Source organism: Manis pentadactyla, chromosome 11 (assembly GCF_030020395.1).
Source record: "Manis pentadactyla isolate mManPen7 chromosome 11, mManPen7.hap1, whole genome shotgun sequence".
Classification (NCBI taxonomy): Eukaryota; Metazoa; Chordata; class Mammalia; order Pholidota; family Manidae; genus Manis; species Manis pentadactyla.
The window spans coordinates 68114080-68135787 of NC_080029.1; the positions used below are offsets into that span (position 1 = coordinate 68114080).

Here is a 21708-nt window from a genome sequence, read left to right on the forward strand (position 1 = left end):
GGAATACCAAAACAGGTAAGAGGTGAAGTCCCAGGAATGGAAAAATATAACATTAAAAATGGCCAAAGAAACAGAAAAGAGCCTAGGAAAGATATCACTGTAGTGGCGGTGAGAATAGAAAGGAAGAGACAGATACTAATTACTAACACTAGACTGGACATGGGAAGCGAAATAGTGAGAAAGTCAAAGATAACTCCTGGGGAACTAGAATAGAGGGGGAAGGGGATAAAATAAGGTATTAAGCAGATTTTCAGGCCTCACAATCTCCTCCAGCCAAACCTTTCTGTTTCACTATTATTTGTGGCATTCAGTTTTCTCTAGTCACATTAAATAATTCACTGACTTTTCATTAAACACTGTACATGCTTTTAATCTTCTAGGCTTACACTCTGGTTGTTCTCTCAGCTTTTTAAGAATATATTCCTCCTCTATCACCTGCCCAGTGAACTCTCCTCATTCTTCCAGGACCAGCTTCTTTGCAGCTCCTTCTTCAGTCTCTGTTCTTTCCCCTTCTTGCTCCTCCCAAGTCTCCTTGGCTGGAAGAATTTATTACTTCCTTAAACATGTACCAACAGCACTTTACATCCCTCTCCACAACAACAATGATCACACTCTATTACCCTCGTTTGTTTACAAGCCACACTTCTAAAACACTGAACTCCCCAAAGTGTATCTAATTCATCAGTTAACCCTGTAAGTCTAACATAGCACTTGGCTCCTAACAAGTACTTGACAAAATATTTGTTGAATTTCTAAGCTAAGAGCAGGACATAGTTCTATCAATTAGTCATCTTTAAAAAAGTCACGAAAATACATGAATGAACTTCCAGAAGTGAAAAAATGTAAAGAATCAAGTATTTCATGATTTAATATATAAAACTAAGCATGCTAAATGCCATAATGGAATCTAGTGTCTGTATCCACAAACATAGCTGTGATTTATGTAGCTACAGATGTTAGGTTTGTTTTGTTCATCTTGATGTATTTATTAACTTACCCACACTTTTACTTCTAATAAGCAATGGCAATACAATCCAAGAGCAAGTTAGCTTGATTGCTAATGGGTAGGGAGTTTCTTCTGGAGATGATGAAATGTTCCAAAATGAAATGTTCCAAAATTATACTGAGGTTGTGGTTGCATCACTCTGTGAATGCACTAAATATCATTGATTTGTACACTTTAAATAGGTGAACTGTATGATATTTGAATTATAACTCAATAAAGCAGTTAAACAAAAGTAAACTAGTAGTTCAAAATACTGATTGGGAAGGAACCCCATGAAGGAGTGAAGGAGAAACTTTCTAACCTGCATAAGAGAACTAATATTTGTTCAGCATCTATTCTGTACAAGGCACTTTAGTTACAGCTATGGTGTTCAAATGTTTTTAAACAAGGATTCTCAGGACTCTTTTTCAAACCAAATCTTCTGCAGAACCCTGAACATGAAATAGATACAAGTGACCCATTAAATGTCTCTATAGGGTACCAGAGAACAGTGTTTAAAAACTTGAATTATCTCATTTAATTCTCCAAATAACACTATGAGCTAGGAGTTATTAGTCCCATTTTAAAGATGAAGAAACAGACACACAGAAATATATATTTATTCAAGGTTACCAGACTAGAAGTAGTAGAGAGCTGATATTCAAATCCAGGTCAGACTCCAATGTACACCACAGATAAAGAGTAGGGAAAATTATATTTTCCTGAAGTACAATTTATTGCTTCCTTTGTATGTGCTTTACAAAAGAAAGTATATTTGTTAATTAGTACATATGTGTTTTTTTTTGGTAATATACATAATTTATGTATATGTGGCAAAAGGTTATTTCAGCCATTATATATATAGATTATATAATTAATATATATCGACACATTAGATATATTATCTGTATATATAATATCTATAGGTCCTTTCCCAATTTCTTGGAATAAGGGTGAATACTAAGAGAAACACTTCTATAATCCCAAAGATTGAGAATTATACAGTACGAGTTCAAAGGAAAATACAATTCAGATAACAAGAGTTACATGGAAAACAGACAAATTAAAAATATAAAACAAAATAACAAGGTCAAGATAAATATTTTTTTGGTAGCTTCAATAAATATCAAGTATAAATGATTAAGAAGGGACTATAACACAAAACCAAAGAACTATGCATGGAATACAAATATATCTAGCAAATATAAACTAAGAGCCATGAATTTCTCAAAAATCCCTTTAGAAGTGCCTTCCACGGGAGGAATCTGATTTTTAAAAAAATTCCAGTGTTTGTACTCCTAATTTCAGAGTTAGCAATGGACAACTGAACTGATGTTTTTCACTTTTCAGTATACTACCTCAACATTTATATCAAATTAACAAAATACACATACACAGATGCTTTTGGTGAAGTCTACTGGGTTTGAAAAGAACAAAAGAGGGAATTAAAAAAAAAAATTAGCTTCTCCTGTCTCTCACAGTAATGGAAAATTCTTAAGAGTCATCAGGGATATACAAGTAGCACATGTACTACATGTGTTTTACACCTTTTAAAATTCAATCACCTAGGAACATTTGTCAGATGACCCATAAGGACATGAAATGAATTCTCTTTTCTTTCCTACAATTGCAGGGGATTTTTCCTTGTCTTTTTGGGTCTTTCATTTCAGCTACAGACACCACCCTTCATATGGGATGCCCTTTTCACTGCTAGCTACAATTTCCATTTCTCACCTCAGTCTATGACTGGCTGATGACAAAGTCTACAGTGGTATTTCTCGGCTTTCCCTCTTTTCCAAGCCCCAATTTCATCCCCTAGCACTTAAGTCAGTAGGGAAAATAAAGGCAAGCAAGGATTAGAGAGTTATACTTATGCCTTTTACTATTAAGAATCCCAGTACTCCACTCACATATTTTACAGGAGGAAGAGTGGACGGTAAAACCTTCTTTGTTGCAATACATTGGGAATATTCCACATCAAGTGTTAAATAAGAGTTTGTAGGGCAGGGACCTATCTATCGCATAGTATCTAAAGGAAAGTACATCCTAAGCTAAAATGAACTTAGAGCTACACTTTTAGGATATAATGTATACCTAAGTTGAAGATCATTTATACCCTACTCTTCTTCCTTCTTTCTTCTTTAAATGTTTAGCTCCCATCATCTTTCAGGGCTGTATTTGGATATTCCATCATCCAAGTGGGTAATATCTGTCTGCTGTATTATAATAATCTGTGGTCTGTTTATGTCATTAGAGTATAAACTCCTTGTGATTACGTGGTCATTACTGAATGGCTTGTGTCCTGCAAGATGGCTGGAATTCTCTAAAACTCAGTGTTTTTTATAAATATGACAAAATAGCACATTAATATATTTCCAGTTATTTAGGTGTGTATTTCATACTGGTGGATTTGAATGGGTTTTGCCACCATGAAAAATTATGTTTGCACAAAAATCACATAATTCATGAAATTATGTTTGAAGGTGCTACAGACAAATATATCAGTGGAATAGAAAAGAGTGCAGAAATAGACCCACACAAATAAAGTCAACTGATCTTTGACAGACAAGCATAGTCAACTGAATGGAGAAAGGATAGTCTTTTCAACAAATAGTGCTAAAACAACTGACACTTACATGCAAAAAATGAATCTAGACACAGACCCTAAACCTTTCATGAAAATTAAGTAAAAATGAATCATGACCTAAATGTGTAATTTAAAACTATGAAACTCCTAGAGGATAAAATAGGAGAAGATTTACATGTCATTGGGCATTAGTGATGGCTTTTTACATAAAATGCCAAAGGCACAACCCATGAAAGAAATAATCAATTAGCTGGACTTAATTAAAATTAAAAGCTTCTGTTCTGTGAAAGATATTGTCAAGAGAATGAGAAGACAAGCCACAGACTGGGAGAAAATATGTGCAAAAGACAAATCCATTAAAGGACTTTTTTTTCTGAAAAAGACAAAGAACTCTTAAAACTCAATAATAAGGAAACAAAACAACTCAATTAACAAATAGGCCAAAGACCAGAACAAACAACTCACCAAAATACGGATGGCAATAAGCATATGAAAAGACATTTCACATTGTATGTCATTCGGGAATTGCAAATAAAAAATGAGATACACTCCTATTACAACACTAAATGCTGGTGAGAATGTGGAGAAACAGGAATTCTTATTCATTGCTGGTGGGAATGCAAAATGATACTCTGGAAAACAGTTTGGCAGTTGGCAGTTTGTGACAAATTCAAACATATTTTTACCATATGATACAGAAATCATTCTCCTAAGTATTTACCCAGTTATTGAAAACTTGTATGTATCTACCCTAAAACCTCCACATGGATGTTTATAGCACCTTTATTCGTAACTGCCAAGGTTGGAAGCAACCAAGATATCCCTCAATAGTTCAATGGATGTGTAACTGTGGTACATCCAGACGATGGAGTAATAGTCAGCAATAAGGAGAAAAAACTATTAAGTCACGAAAAGACATGGACAGACCTTAAATGCATATTACTACGTGAAAGAAGCCAATCTGAAAAGACGACATAGTATGATTCCAACTACATGACATTCTAGAAAAGACACCACTGTGTATACAGAAACAAGATCAGTGGTTGTCTGGATTCAGGGGAAGAGAGATAAAGATGGATGGGTGAAGCCCAGGTGATTGTTAGGGCGGTGACACTACTCTGTATGATACAAGTCATTACATACTTGTCAAAACCCTCAGGAAGTACAAGAAGTGAACTCTAATGAAAACATGGACTATAGTTAAGTGATAACGTATTAAGACTGACTTATCAATTGTAACAAATGTACCCACACTAATGCAAGATGCTAGTACTAGGGGAAACCGGGGGTGGGTGGTAAGGAGGTATATGGGAAATTCTCTGTACTTTCCACTCATTTTCCTGTAAAGGTAAAACTCAAAAATAAATTAATAAATAAAGTCTATTAATTAAAAAACAAGATCCAAAAAAGACAGTTAGCTTATGGAAAACAAAAAACAAAAAACACTTAATAAAGTATTGGCAAAATCTTGGGAAAATTTGTGTAGCTTTGAATAATAACATCTTTCACTTTTACTTCATGGGTGTTACATAAAATGGCTCAAAAGAAAATAATATAGAGATGATTCTGAATGTGCTTCAAGAAAAAAAGATATACTTAATAGTCTTCCATTTTAATGAATACAAAGAGTACATAACACACTTGTTTGGGTGTATTAATGTCTGCTATCACAGCATGTAACCCTAGCATGGAATTATATTCTTGGGATATTTAATATTTAACATAATTGACCTTTAAAAAAAATCCATTGTTTTGAAAAGTGTATGGGCATAGGTCATTTTATTGCACTTCAAGGTACCACACTTTTTACAAATTAAAGGTTTGTTGCGGCTCTGACAAGACAATCTAACAAAGCCATTTTTCCAAAGGCATTTTCTCACTTTGTCAAGTTTTGGTAATTCTTGTAATATTTCAAACGGTTTCATTATTACTGTATTTGTCATGGTTCTCTGTGGTCACTGATTATATGACCTGCTGAAAGCTCAGATGATGGTTACCAATTTTTAGCAATAAAGTATTTTTAAATTAAGGTATGTAATTTTTTTTAGACATTATGCTATTGCACACAGTATATACTATAGTACAGTGTGTGATACACTACAGTATGGCATGAACACAGCTTCTGTATGCATTAGGAAACCAAAAAATTCCTTTGACTTGCTTTACTACAGGGGCTGGAAGGTATGTCTCTACTTGAGGGGCTGCAATTTAATTTGAAAGGTGAGTACTCAATTTTCATTTCCAGTTTACTCAAGAATGGAAATAAAAGATAAGACTATTTCTTAATATGCAGAAATATATATACGCTCATATACATGTATACTTACGTAAGTATATGTAAGGTAGTAAGATCAAGCTCATTTACACAGAATCTTAAAATACTTATTATTCAGGTGCTCTAGCGTCACATGTCAATCAAGGTGTAAACATTTTCACTAAGATAAGAACCATCTGCAGATTGTACATTGGAAGTAATGAGAAGTATACAGGAAAGAAAGAACAATGGCACTATCAGGAGTCAGTTAAAAGTACGCAAAATTATTGAATACATGTCTTTAAATGAGACATTCTTGGTTTCACTTGTTAAATTGATTTGAATTGAAACAGAGGAATAGTGATAAAAAGCATGATAAAAAGGCAGCAAGACAAAATACAAAAAGTTCCAAGTCTGAGTTCCAGCCCTGCCATTAACTAGGGACCATTTAACCTTTTTTGGAGGTAAGAGACGGGTGTCTTGGTTCCTTCATTTATTAAGTAAGAATATTTCATAAAATGTGTTCTGCAGAATGCTAGTTCTCAGAGCTGTTATACGAAGTATTCCCTGAAAGTGTTCCTATGTCAAGAGTTTGAGAAATACTGGTCAAATAAATTTTTTAAATACATGATAACTGGGCCACCTTGTATATTACACTGCATTGCGAATCTTCAGTAAATTTTATTTCTAATCTTTTATGACCAAGGAAGAAACCTCACTGATTTGTGGAATTACTAAGAACTCCATCCCAAGGTCTATTTAAGTTCCACAGGAGGTTCATCAAGGACTCAGGAAAATGGGGACCAGGGAACAGAGAATTTTTTTAAGGGCTATGTTTGATTTTGACTTTCTACTCTATATATACCTAATCTTCAATAATTATTCTCTATTTGGCTATTTATTCTATGTGCTGTCATTGTAAGCTACCTCAAATTCTGTAGAATAAGTCAGGTCATAAATAAATAAAATCTGATAAATTTATTTAAAAAATAAATAATGCATCTGTTCTTTCCTTTTAAACATTTTACTCTTCTTTTCAAGTCACTTCCCTCTTCATTTGTCCTACTGTATATTCCTGTAAGGAACAAATCTATAAAAATCTCCTGGGCTTTTCTATTCACAAATTATGTAACATATTCTCTGCTTCTTGCTATTGCAGGTCACTTTAAACCTAAAGCCAAAAATTCACATAACAAATATCAATCTTTGGCTTTCACAAAGACTCAAACAAAAATCTGTTTTTTTAAAATCTGATTTGAAATAGATGAACACTAAACTTCATTTGAATTTTTCACTTTTATTAAAGTATAACTGACACACAATAAACAGAATTTGATTGTTTTAACTTAATGGATATACCATAAAACTATGACCACAATTTCAGATGGTGAACCTATCACTCATTACTTATTAAAGTTTCCTTGTAATGCCTCCCTCTCAGCTTTCCAACATTCCTCTTCCTGTCCCTATGCAAGTGCTGATCTGCTTTCTGTCACTATATATTAGCTTGCATTTTCATGAATTTTACATCAGTGCAGTCATAGATTATGTACTTTTTAAAAAGAAGTGTGGTTTCTTTCACTCAGTGTAATGATTCATCCATACTGTTGTGTATCAACAGTACTTTCCTTTTTATTCCCATATTATCAAGTCCTCACTCCCTCCAGTGCAGTCACTGTTCATCAACGCAGTAAGATGTTACAGAATCCTTAACTGTATTCTCCATGCTGTACTACTGTCCTGTGACGAACCTATATTGTGATTGCAAATTATTATGCCTCTTAATCCCCTTTCCCCACCCCTTCTACCCTCCCCAACACCTGCCCTTTGGTAACCACTAGTGCCTTCTCAGTGTCTATGTCTACTGCTATTTTGTTTCTTTAGTTTTGTTTTATTTTTATACTCCACAAGTAAATGAAATCATTAATATTTGTCTTATTTGGTATCTGGCTTATTTCAGTAGGCATAATACCCTCTAGATCCATCCATGTTGCAAATGGGAGGATTTCTTTTCTTTTTATGGCTGAATAATAAAAGACTGTTTCTCTTTTAAATTTAAGTTACCTAAAAAAGACTAAATGAAGATGGAGATTTAATTACTGTTTAAATTGTGGGTAAAAATTAAAACTGATTGAAAAATCTCAGAAAAAACTTAAGTTGCTTTGCAAATGTCTATACATTTTTTTATTTCACTTTAAAGAAACTGAAATTGGAAATTATAGATGATCCCTAATAGGTGTGCTTTATGCAAGAAAGAAAAGATTTCAGTCAGAGGACCTTTGTACTCAAAGGAAAGGTCTTGGCCATATGTTGAAACTGAGACTGTTGTACATTTTAGGTCTTTAAAAGGCAGTGCTTAAAATGTATTTAAAGCACAGATCCTTTTCTGTCATTTTTTATATTATTGACTCATCTGTTTAACACATCTCTTGCCCACTATACATACTAAGTGAATGCTCATATGACCTTAGTGTCTTTCTTTAAGGCAAGGGGAAAATATATTCTGGAGCAGAAAGTCTCCAGTGGACAAGCTATTAATGTCTTCTGCCTCTTCTCAGCCCAAATAAAATTAGTTACTATCAGAATCTGAAGAAGTTTTCTTTACTCCAAGTATGAGCAATGATAGCTCTTGAATGAGTAGAATAATCTTCTCACTGACTATGGATTTCTGAAGACTACTTCCACATCTCCAAAAAGTCCAAAATTACCTTTCTCCAGCTCTTTGCCCTCACTTCTCCACCATCTGCTTTTGTGAAGATGAAGCATTATCATTTAGGAAGCCCCAATTTAATAGATTCATAAAAGTTAAATTAAAAGAAATAAAGATTTCTCAAAACTTAATAAACAACCCAACTTAAAAATGGGCAAAAGAGAGTTGACTAAACAAAAATAGAGACTTGACTAAAAAACACACAGAAAATACCTAAAATTAAAAAGACTGATTATGCCAACCTTTGCCACAGATACAGAGGAACTAGAACTCTCATACACTGCTGGTAGAAATGTAAAATGGGACATCCACTTTGGAAAATAGTTTCTTGATTTCTTAAAATGTTAAACAAAAATATCATATGCTCCAGCCATTCTACTAATAGGTATTTACCCAAGATAAATGAAAACATATGTTCATTGTACACAAGTGTTGATAGCAGCTTCTCTGTAATAGCCAAAAACTGGGAACAACCCAAAAGTCCATCAACAGGTGAAGTGGATAAATGAATAATGGCATATCCATACAGTGGAATACTATTCAGCAATAAAAAAGGAAGTACTATTGATACATACAATACAGATGAATCATCACACTGAGTGAAAGAAGCAATGTGGAAGTAGTCCCCAGAAATTCAAAGTCAGTGAGAAGATGAAGGATATTTTATTCACTCAAGAGCTATCATTGCTCATATTTGGAGTAAAGAGAACTTCTTCAAATTCTGACAGTCACTAATTTTATGTGGGACGAGAACAGGCAGAAGACACTGATGGCTTGTCCCCTGGAGAGTTTCCTGCTCCAGAACCGATTTTCCCCTTGCCTTAAAGAAAATATTGAAGTGTTGTGTTGTGTGAAACCAATATAAGACTGTATACCAATGATACTTAAAAAAAAACCCTCTTTTTGTACTCATATAATTGACATAAATAGATTGAAATCATATACAAGTAATTCTTTGTATAAGCAGTGAAGCATTATTAGCTGCTAGCTGTCAGCATATCAACAATGTGGCCAGCAGCCGTTGTGTTTTACCAAGGGAAAAAAGGGCATCAGTTAATCTGGTGTGTTAACTCATGGGGATCAACTAAGAGTTTCTATTTTATTTTGAAAACTTATCTTTCCCTAAGAAAGATACAGAAGTTGAGCCAAATTAAAAATAGCCCCCTAGAGGAGAGGCTGTGGTTAAAAGCTAACACTGCTAGCAAGGGCTAAGTCTTGTTCAGCATGTAGACCTAAGGCAGTACGTGTTTGCTTGATCAGATGATGTCTTTGGATTTAATTCAATACCTACCTCTTAACTTTCTCCACAGACAGCAGCTAAACAAAAATGAGGATTCAGCACCAATGAAGCCTCAACCCACAACAGTTTATTAACAGCTTGTTCTTTGCTGGCTATATAGGATGAAGCATTCGGATGTTAGAGCTCTTCCTCTCAGGTGGGAGCATTAGGGGAAAGAGGACATAGACCAGATCTCTCTCACCTACTATAACTTACGCATAGGCATCGTTTCCTTTTCTTAGGTATTTGATGCTAAAAAGTAGTTAATTCAATTTGACTCTGCAGGTGGGATAACAATAATTAAAATAAATTAAAATTTGTCTACAAATTATTTAAATAACTCCAGAAGCCATTCTCCAACAACCAGCAAGTGGAAAAGGTCATATATTTAGAAATGAAAGAACTGCTAAAGAGGTTTTAATAGTATGGATTACTGAAAACAAATGAGGATTCAACAATTTACTCTTTAACCTATTAGACCAAAGTTGACCACCCAAGCCACTAAAATCCTTAGAATATCAATAATTTTAAATGGTATTATTTGCCAAAGTTGTTGGGAAAGGGTGTGCAGGTTTTAACTTTCCCCCAAAACACTGACTGTCAGATAACTGCTAGGATTTTCAAAGAAATTAATTTCTTACATTATTATGCTATAGAAAATGATCTAAGGAAACCAAAGAAGCAGCTATGATCTAAGCATCATAAGAAGAAATATGAAAAACTGCAAAAAAGACAAATATCAAGAGAAGTGTTTTGAGATCTCTGAATAAAAAGTTTAATAATAAAAGCTAATAATAATAAATATTTATTGCTTAGGTGAATAAATGTTTACAAAGAAGTAAAGCTCAGATGGTCAATAAGTTCTGGTGACAAGAGCAAGGTATCATGCAGAAAAATACTTTCTTAATTACAATTAAATAGCCAGAGGTAGATGGTATATATAACATAGTAATGGTACAAATAAACATGCCATTTAAAATTTAATATTATGAAGTTTAATAATTATGGAAAACTATGAGAAGAAATTTTATAACTAAGAGTACTGAGAAATAACTTTGACAAGGGAAAAAACTTAAGAGATGGTTAACATTATAAGAGGACTCTTCACAAAAATCATTCCCATTTTTCTGTACTAACAGAATTTCTTATATATCAGGATAACTCTTAAAATATGTGACTTACTAAATACAACTATAATTTATGTGTGAATATTTAAAATAAGAATGTTCCTTTATTAATGATATTTAAATACCTTCTGATATTAGTTGGGTTGCTTAGAGCGACCCAACAAAGAATGTGTGTCCTCTACATGACATTATTTCCCTCTGCCAAAGTCTTTTAGAGCAGTTTCTTTAAATAAGATCCTGCTAAGGAAACGGTGTGTTCCTTAAGTAACAGCAAAACAATTATTCCAAAAATGTGTAGCTTTTATATAAAACTACTTAACACCTTGAATGACAAATTAGTTTCTTAGTGAGAAAGGCTATGACAGATAATTAGCAGCCTTGGAAGAAACAAATTCTTTTATAAACGGGAGGCAAATGACCAAGCCTGACAGCAGAATTGTTTGGGTCAGGCAAGGTGGCATACTAAATAAAGTATCTCAGATAGATGACCTCCATTAGCACACACTGACTCTGAAAAACTCATATAAAATCATTGGTGTAAAATTATAAATAAGCATCATAAAGAATTTCATAAGTAAATTATGCCTTTAAAAGCACCATTTTTTTACATAGGCAGCTATAATAGCCATCTTCCAGTTCCACACTTCCAGAACTCACCCATTCCACACACTTCTCAGTCCATTCTCCATTCAAAACGTAGATCATGTTATTAATCTTCAAATTAGACTTTCCATTATAATTAAATTCCTCTCTCACTTGACTCCATAGTCCATCACTTCTTCCCTCCTCACATCCCCATTAGTCTTCTTCCAGGTCCTCAAACACACCAACTCAGTTCCTTGTTTTAAGGCCTTTGCACCTATTAGTTCCTGGGCCTGGAGTGACTGGTCCTGAGATTTCCTCTAACTGGCTCTTTCTTGTGATTTAGGTCTCAAACTCAAATATAACCTCATCAAAGGTGATTTCCTAGCCACTTACTCCTAACCTCTTAGAGTAGCCCTTTCAGTCACTGTCTTTTACCTCAGAGCATCCCGTTTTTGTTGTTTTCACATGACCTAAATGACTGAAGTTACTTTGTTTTGGGTAATTTGTTTATTTATTGTCATTACAATATTAGCTCCAAGAAAACAGAAAACTTGTCTGTCTTGTTTACTATGGAATTTCCAGGGCCTTGCACTATACACACAGAGCCACCCAATAAATATGATTAAGTAAATTACTTTAACCAGAATTTCCTCAAACCATAAGCCATCGTCTCTGACCTAGAGAATATTCACATAAATTTGTAGCAGGATCTTTGTAAAATTTATGAATAGGATGAAACTGCACTTTCCATAACTATGATAGTTACTTTGGGTTACACAACTCAGTTTGGTAGTAAGAGCTGAGCTTGGCATTTTCCTGATTTTACAGCAGTGAGAACTGAGGTCAGAAAGTAGAATTAAGAATTAATAAACTTTTAATAATGAAAAAAAACCCTCTAAGTCAAAGCTGTTCACAAGACAGCTTAAATCTCAAACCACACAGAGGACTATGTAAGAATTGTTACAACCTCTTAGAATTTGCTTTAAACTATCTGTTTATTTGCATGTAGCACCTAGGACACTGCCTGGCACACAGCAAGTATCAAAAAAATGTCTACTGGATCTTAAGATCCTTATTATATAATTATAGTTTAACAGACACAAATTAGTACCTGTATTTTATTTTGGTGCAAAAATATTAAAAAGCTTTTTATATTAGATTCACAGTCTTCACAATGTAAGCAAAGTCTTTCTTTTCTACTGAGGAAAATTCTCAAAATAACTCTATGTTATATATTTCACCTGGTTATATATATTATCTCCACAGGAGACAATAACCTCAGGTAAACAGATGAAAGAGATGCTACATATGGAAAGGAAAATACCATCAGCAGACTCACCTACAGACTGTACAAGTATGTTTCTATTCCTATAGGTACATGAAAATACCAAGTTATCAAAATCAAGATGTGAAACAAAGGATAAAATTGCATTTCAGCTTCATTGAAATTATGTAGGTTTAAATTCCATGCCACATAATGTCCATTATTTATATTAGCTCCTTTCTAATGCTCTTTGATTTTATAAATCATTAAAAAAGGAAAATGTCTAAGTTTCTTTTCCATAAATCCAAGGTGTTATCAATATCTTTGACATGCAGCAAGCATATTTAGCTTTTTAACACTGCTTTTTCAAATGTATCATATCACATGGGAAGGCAGGGTAATAACTATATCCTAATGTATGCTCAATCTCTTACTGGAATTTAGCTCCACACCCTGAGAATAAATGACAGGAGAATACTGAAGATCTGATAAAGTCAAGCTGAAATAGGGTAATCATGAATAAAGTAATCATGAATAAAGAACTGATAACAACATACAGAAGACACACTATATGTGTTTCAAAATCACAATACAACAGAAGACAGTAAGAAGCCTTATTACTAACAGACTCACCTCAAACTAAAGAATTCAGAGCCAAGTTACATAATGAAATCATGTTATCAATGGAAATTTTAGTACTGTAGTAAAATGGATGTCTAAATCTGTATTACTGATAGATAGAAGTCTACTGTTAATAGTAATATGCATAGAGATAATAATGTTGCAGTACTGAGGCAACATAATAGAAACATCACAGATTCTACCTTCTAGTAACTGAATATGTGGCGTTGGGCAAAACATTGATCTTTCTGGATTCTTAAGTTTCCACATTTGCAAAAAAAAGGAATGTAATAATACTGCCTTTGACAATTACACCTCAATAAGATAATGAATATGAAAGTGTCTCACACAGTCAAAACCCTGCAAAAAGAAAAGTTACATTATTGGTAGGGAGTTAAATTTACCTTTATATGTTCCAAAACAGCAGTGGCAACATTTGTATGGAGATCAACAAGTCTTTTTTTTTCAAGGAGTTCTGGTAAGGAACTGCAAATATAAAAAAAATTTAAAAATTACCCATTAAACTTTCCAAGAAAATGACAGAGACATTAGTAAATCCACCTGGGTGTTTCTCTCTGAGGAAACAGAAGAGTAAAACAGTGACCAAGTGACAAGTTAAATTGTCTCTCAACTGAATTTAATTTCTAGGCTTCAACACAGTATTTACTACTTTAATACAAATCAAATGCTTTCTTAGTTTAAAATAATCTTCCTCCCAAATATCATTATCCTTCCGTTTCATTTCTGATTCTAAAGCTTGGAGATTTAGGATAAAATTATATGAATGGAGATATGATTTTATCTATATTTGTACAACATGCTTCCTCTGTCCTTGACTGGCATTTAAAGTACCAAACTGCTTAACCTTTAGTTAATGAAATAGCAGCGATGATAAAAAGTTAGTAACAACTCACATTACTTCATCACCAACACCATGTTCTTGGTAAATTATCCCCATTATACAATTCTAACTAGTGAAAGAAGCAAATGATCTCCTAAATAAAAGAGGGAACTGAAATCGGCATGCATGTTAAAAATACAATTTAATTCTTTAAACTTACGGGCATAAACTCTTACCTACTATTTCTTATTAAAATATTAACTGAATCTTTAATCCCCAAAATAAATCTTACCAACAGAAAGACTTCAAGGAAGACACGGGGCTTACTCACCTAACAGCTGACGTTAGCTTAGCAGTATTGTCAGAAAGCATACTTATAGCTCCTTCATCTTCCCCTTCCAGTCCCTGGGAAGGAAAAAATGGTCTGGCAACTACTAAGATACCCCAGACCCAGGCATAAACATCAGTGCAGTCCTAAAATCACTGATAAATAGATTTACATCACCCAAAATAACAATTCTTCTCCTCTAAGGAGCAAGCATTTTTTTTTTTTTTAGTTATAGAAAAGTTTCAGTAACCACCAATCTAATAAATGGTTAGATGAGTAAAAGAAGGATCAACTGGCATTTTCAGATAAAGAAATAAGCCCAGAGACTTGCCAAAGGTCATATAGTAATAAATAGTAAAATGGAAATCTCCAGTTAGATCAAAGTATAGTAGAATAAAGGTAAAAACATATATAGTAGAATGTACTAGAACATATATCTATATTTGGAACATATATCTCTAAAATGAAGCCACATTTATATTTTTCAAATTACAAATTCATATTGTTCCTAAAGCAATTTGTTCTTTTCAGATTTCTTTTTGAAAAAGATCTTTTACATAAGCTGAGAAGATTTTTGTTATTAAAGCAATGAATGACCTTGAATTTTTGAGAGATAACCTTTTTTCCCTCCAGATGTCTTTCTGCTTCCTTATAATTCTAAGAAAGCAAACAGAATCTTACCATAATGCTTTTAAGTCGTTTAACCTCATCTTCCTGTGCTCTGTATGATTCTAGTTCTTGCTGAACTGATTCTGCAACTTCTGGGAATGGACTGAAATAGTATTGCAAAAGAGGAACTATGAATATGACATTAAAATACTGATTTTTGTGTGAATTTTGAAATATATACAATGAGGATTTATTATTTCAAATGTATTTATTTGATTTGAATATATTTTATGTAATATAGGCAGAAAACATTTGGCATAAATATACAACTATATACCCTTGTGATATCTACTTATAAACACTATTTCTTTAAAATGTATATCGTAATACTTATACATCTAAACATATTTAAATTTTATTTCAATTCTTTTCATTAACCATTACACCTATACAATTGTTGGGAAAAAAGTAAAATATTTCAGTGACTGAAAAACAAAGGAAGAGAGGTGAAGAGTATAACAAACATCAATTAAATATTACCACCCAAATTAATACATAGTGTCAAAGGGTTATTGCAACCATAATGAAGACTTTAAAAATGTTACATTTTAGTAAGGGTGAAAAAAAAATCTTTAAATTCTGTAAGCTTAATATTGTAGACTACTACTGGTAAAACTAGAACATAGACCACAGTTTGTTGGTCTAATGCCTGATATCTTCTTCCAGGTGAGCACAGTTTAGCAGAAATTTCCATAGACTTCAGACTGAAGTCTGAAGACAGGCAACTGATCTGCCATCACTGAACAGTTCTGGTAGAAAGTGTCATGCAGCACCAACTTCAATAATTCTACATAAATACATGTTGACCATGACATGGTTCCTAACATGAGTATTTTTTCATCTGCAGCCTTGGGAGAGGTCAGAAGCTTTTCCTCCTTTAAGAAAGAAAAGGTCATGCATCATCAGTAATGACACAAAAACCTTTCTCCCTTTCTCAGGCCTAACACTTGGTAACACTTCACTAATGATCAGCACATTTCATCCAATGTAGAGTGACAGGAATGACAGAAATTCCTGAAAGAATTTTGAGGAACACAGTCCAGTTTTACATGACAACTGCAAGTATCAACCCCAGCTCCAGCAGACTGTATGTGGCAAAAAGTTGCACCTAAGCATGTAAAATGTGGTTGAGCTTGATGATCCTTAAAAATCTCTAGTATCTTCAGGTCTCAGAGCTAACAGGCAATAGTAACTGCTTCTATTTATTGAGTGCTTACTGTATGTCAAACACTATGTTAAGAATTTGTCTCTATTCTCTCTTTTAATCCTGATCACAGTCTTGATGAGGTGCACATATTAATTAGGACCAGGGACTACGTCATCTGCCAGAATTGGGTTTTACCTCTGGTTTTGCCAATGAAAGCTGGATGGTTTGGGCAAATTACTTCTTTTAATGTCTCACTTAATCTTCCTGACAACCTTCTGAAACAGGGCGATAGGTAGAATTATCAAACCCACATTTTACTGATGAGGAAACTGAAGCTCAGAGAGATTGAAGTCACTTGTTTAACTCTATGCTGTCTCCCAGTGTCTTTGTGTCCACATTACTATTATAGTATAATATTCAGAGTGAAGACTATTCAGTGCTATTTTTATTTACAAACAAAAAATTACAGTTATTATTCAATTGATCCCATTTGATTGTTCCTAAACATATGGTCTAAAGAAAATACTCAAAATTTCCATATTTGAATAGAGATTTTTTTCTTAAACATTTTTCTATTAGGGAATGTGAACTTTAAAGTTAACTTCAAAATATACTGCATCCTCTATAAATAATGTAAATATAATTTCTTGTACTTCACCATTCTGGAAGGAAATGTAGCCTATGAAATTCCAAAGAGAAGAAAATTACTTAGAGTAAATTATAATGGTACCCAAAAGCGCCAGTCAGAAAGAGGAAGATAGTGACTTTTCTGTGCAGAGAAAATAAATTTGTTATAGCAGTGCAATTTTTCAGTGTTAAAAAAAAATTATAAATACAACACATAAAAAAATCCCAGCATGCTGAAGCAAGGCTATATCCTACTTCTCCTGAAACATAGATTAGGCCAAAAGGAACAGCCATATTAAGGACACAGACTTATATAGGTAGACAGATAGAGTAACACTTCAAGTATTCAAAATAATACTAAATAACCAGGTATTTCCATAATTACTGAAAAACATTTTTTTCTCTCAGAGGAATGATTTTATTTAGAATGATTTCTCTAGCAATAATAACTGCTAGATAACTTTTATAACAATTACTTCGCTCATGAAATTCCCTACACTTTAAGGGGGCACAGTGGCACAATCTGTTATCTGCCTACAAAAAAAATCACATGGCAAATTATTACAATTTCTTCACCTCTCATTTCTAATGTACTTTGAATAAATCTGGTTTTCAAGCTTATATATTCTCTCCACAGATATCTAAAAATGGGATTTGTATGAAAGCAAACAAGGAACAAAAAGGAAAAATCACACCTCAATGTTTCCCTATCACAAAAACCCATTTTATCAGAAATGGTCTTGTAGAGAGGGTCAGTGGGGATAGCAACAAAATTTGGAAAGATTATCGTAAAATCTATAAAACCATATGGTACGAGCTTATTGAAGAGGGACGTGGCCTCTACAAAAGAGCTAACAAAAAACAACCTAGGGATCAGGAAGAAATCAAGCAATAAAGATACATATCTATAGATTACTTAATAATAGCTCCTACTCATCATATAGATGAACCCTCATGACCTTTATTTTTTTTCAATCAAATTCCTCAAGTCAGATAACATCTCCATTTCTTTACTTACTGATTTTTTTCTTACTTACCTTCCTTTATGTTTCTGCCAAAATTTATCAATTGGAGTTAAATCATAAGACTTCTTGTTTTTTCTCTTTGGTCTAGCACCAGCTGGAGAATTTTCCACTCCTGAAGACTCTTCCAAATTAACTCTGTTTAAGTGGAAATCCTAGGAAAATGTAATCCTGTTTTAAATAATAGTTTTCTGAATTTACGAACCATAACGTTTCCTACCACAAGGAAAATAACATAGGTTCTTGCTGCCTTTTCTAGTACTTCCAACAATAAACAGATCTGAAATTTAAAAGACCTTCCAATGTTTTGTTACACACAAATGAACTTTAAATTTTTTATGTATTTTAATTAAAGCAGATACATATGATTAAAATTTCAAAAAATATATAAAAACCATGTTCTTGTTCTAGAAAAATAGTTTTGCATATGTCAGTATATGCACATTCTTTTAATTTTAAAGACTGGGATTATGTTAAATGTATTTTGTACCTTACTTTCCTCATTTAATATATTTTAGAACTCTTTCTCTATCTGTATATGTACAACTACCTTATTTTCAACACGGCTACATAATGGTTCAATATTTGGCTGTATCTATTTGTTAGACCAGGCTTCCTGATACTTAGTTGTAACAAACATAATCTTAAATATAATTTTTGAACTCTTACAGAATCTTGACATTCTGCTAGTTACTAGGTTGACAGACTGCATTAAAAAAAAACTATTATAGAAACTGCAACAATAATAGCACTCCCTTTCACACTAAGAGTTAGACCAGTAGTTGCTAAACTTTTCTGCCTAGAAGTAATTTTACTCATGTAAGGACTTTTTTTCCCTTTCGCAAAAACAAACAAAAAAAACAACAAAAAAAACAGGTCTAATGCTATTTTACGATCCAATCTACTCTACTCTGTAGAACAGTGAGCTAGAGATAAAACGTGGCTATCCATAAGGAAGCAAAATGATGAGAAAGAAAGTAGATGGAGAAAATACCTCGCATGACTGTGATAGAATCATCTTAGGTCTAAGATTCAAGTTTTGAATTAATGATTAAATTTCTGGGGCTCCGAAATCAAATGTACTGAATATACTTTAATCTCCTCTTAATAAAACAAGGTCATCAATACTGACTCTAGTTTCTTAGATCATACCCTGTAACTATGTCAAATAAATCTTTTACAGGAGATTATTTTCTTGCCATTTTCCCTTATGACATAAAAAACAAGACTGCAAATATATAAACTCTAATTGCCACGGTGAAGTAATAAGTCTACTGACAAAGATGAGTGTACCACGTCATATTTCAACCTGTTAATATTATGTCTTTCTATAGACACCTCATTTTACCATAGGATAAACATGTTAGTAACCTTATTTCCTCACTTTCCCATCCTTATACCTGAACCTCACTTTGCACAACCAATCACCCATACAGGAAGAAAATACAATAAATAGATGTTAAAAGCTACATATGAGAAGAACTCTTGTTTTTAAAAAATTATCTAATAAAAAAAAGATGAAGAGAAACATTTTAAACAGTTAAGCTTTATTAACTAGAATGCCTAGAGAAACACTATTTGCCATGTGACAACACAGTTCATTTGAAATTGAAGTAACTAGTTAGCAAAATTACTGCTCTAAAAACAGGAGAGCATTATTATTATTACTAAAGTATTGATGGAATACATAGAAACACAAAATAATGAAGGAATAAAAGATGTTAGGAGTTTTGAGAAATAAAATAACAGCAGCAAGAACAGTTCCATTGTTTTTATAATAGCCAAGCAAATAAGGAAAAGTAATTTCAATCTTGAAAACTGGGAAATAAGAAAGTTCTGTCCTGTACTTGATCATGTTACAGAAACTGAACATTTAGATGCAAATAAAAGACAAGAGAATTAGTTCTAACATGTAAAGTCTAACACCTGTTTCCACTGATATTCACACTTTCCTGACTTAGAAAAGTGGACAACAGTGTTCTGAATCACAAGAGTAAATAAATCCCATTGCTAAAAACATGAATAAGTCTCTAGCAGTCTTGTTTTCCTTTCACAAGTTAAAGCAGAGGAGCTGAGACAGACAGAGCTCTGGTACCAAAAATATATTTGAATAACATAGGGGACACTTTTTTATGCAGAGCTAAGATTTTATTCACATGAGGAGAAAAGCAAAGTAAAATAAAAGTACTTTTGTTTGGCAAAGAATTGAGCCAAATCTCATAAAATCAGTTTATAAAAATACCAGGAGAGAGAGTAATATGTCACACTCTACCCTACAAGGACAGAGTCAATCAAATGCAGAAATGTGGGAAATTCTTCAGAAAAACAACCAATTCCTTCAAACAAAAAATGACAATAAAAGAGTGGGAGGGAAGAGAGGAACCACTGCAAATGGAGAAATTTAAAGAACATAGCAACCAACTTAATGTATAGATACTGTTTGGGTCTCTATTTGAACAAACCAGCTGTAAAGATACATCTTTGAAACAATTAAGAAACAATGAATACAGAGATTATATTAGATATTACCAAAGAATGACTGTAAATTTTGTTAGATATGATAATAAAATTATGGTACTTTAAAAAATATTTTTATGCTAAAATATTTATGCACTAATTGTGGGACAAGACACATAAGAAGTATATTGTCTGGGAAGCAGAATGATAGAATCATCTTAGGTCTAAGATACAAGTTTTGAATTAATGATTAAATTTCTGGGGCTCTGAAATCAAATGTACTGAATACACTTTAATCTCCTCTTAATAAAACAAGGTCATCAATATTGACTCTAGATTCTTAGACCATACCCTGTAACTATGTCAAATAGATCTTTTACAGGAGATACACCTGGGGGTTCATTATAGTATCCTCTGACTTTGTCTTTTTATATGAAGTATTCCCTAATATGTCTTAAAATTTTATTCGTAACAGAGAAACATGATTCAAACTGCAACCCATGATTCTACACAATTACTATGGCAAATTCTACACAGTAATTGTGAAAATACATGCTGAGAGGGGGCCTCATTTCCCTGAATTTGTAAGCAACTATGAGAACAGCTTCCTCAGGTCCATCCACTTTGGACAAGGAACAAGAAATGCTGGAACAAAAAATAATTATTTGTTATTAATCTACTAAGGTTTGAGGGTCGTTTTAGGTTGAGCAGTACAACCTAACCTATCTCAGTTCAGAGGCCAAGGTATTCTATACAGATTCAGCAATGTCAGGGACAGTTTGATAGCCTTGTTTACTCTTACTAAAGCAGAATTCCTTATGACTCTAGGAATCATGACCTGAAAGCCTTCCACAGATACACTGCTGGCAATATGCAAACATTTTTTACCAGCCCTCATGTGAAAATCTAAACTCATAAGCAATTTACTCAATTTCTAAAGTAGCAAAGTAGAATTTGGGCCTTAATGATTTAGAAATGTACTATCTAATACAGTTACCACTAGTCACATGTGACTACTGATAACGTGGAATGTGAATAGTCTGAACTGAGATGTAGGTATAAAATACACATTGAACTTTTAAGACTTCATATATAAAGAGAATATATAACTAATGTTTTAAATTGATTATATATTAAAATGCAAATATTTTGGATATACTGGGTTATATAAAGTACATTAGTAAAATAAATTTTACCTTTTTTAT

At 33.0% G+C, this 21708-nt stretch overlaps 1 protein-coding gene across 5 annotated transcripts in view; it reads right to left on the reverse strand.

The window, feature by feature from the left end:
- The window catches only part of SCFD1 (sec1 family domain containing 1), a 90483-nt gene that overhangs the window by 40043 nt on the left and 28732 nt on the right, over window positions 1-21708 (reverse strand). For all 5 annotated transcript variants that reach the window (XR_008992524.1, XR_005023895.2, XM_057488524.1 and 2 more), the window contains exons 11-14: window positions 18062-18201; window positions 15263-15353; window positions 14585-14658; window positions 13817-13898 (exon numbers count right to left, since the gene is read on the reverse strand). Coding sequence is in view for 3 of the 5 variants with exons in the window: in XM_057488524.1 (XP_057344507.1) it covers window positions 13817-13898; window positions 14585-14658; window positions 15263-15353; window positions 18062-18201 (387 nt within the window). In the remaining 2 variants the exon portion in view is untranslated. The remainder of the gene's footprint in view (window positions 1-13816; window positions 13899-14584; window positions 14659-15262; window positions 15354-18061; window positions 18202-21708) is intronic.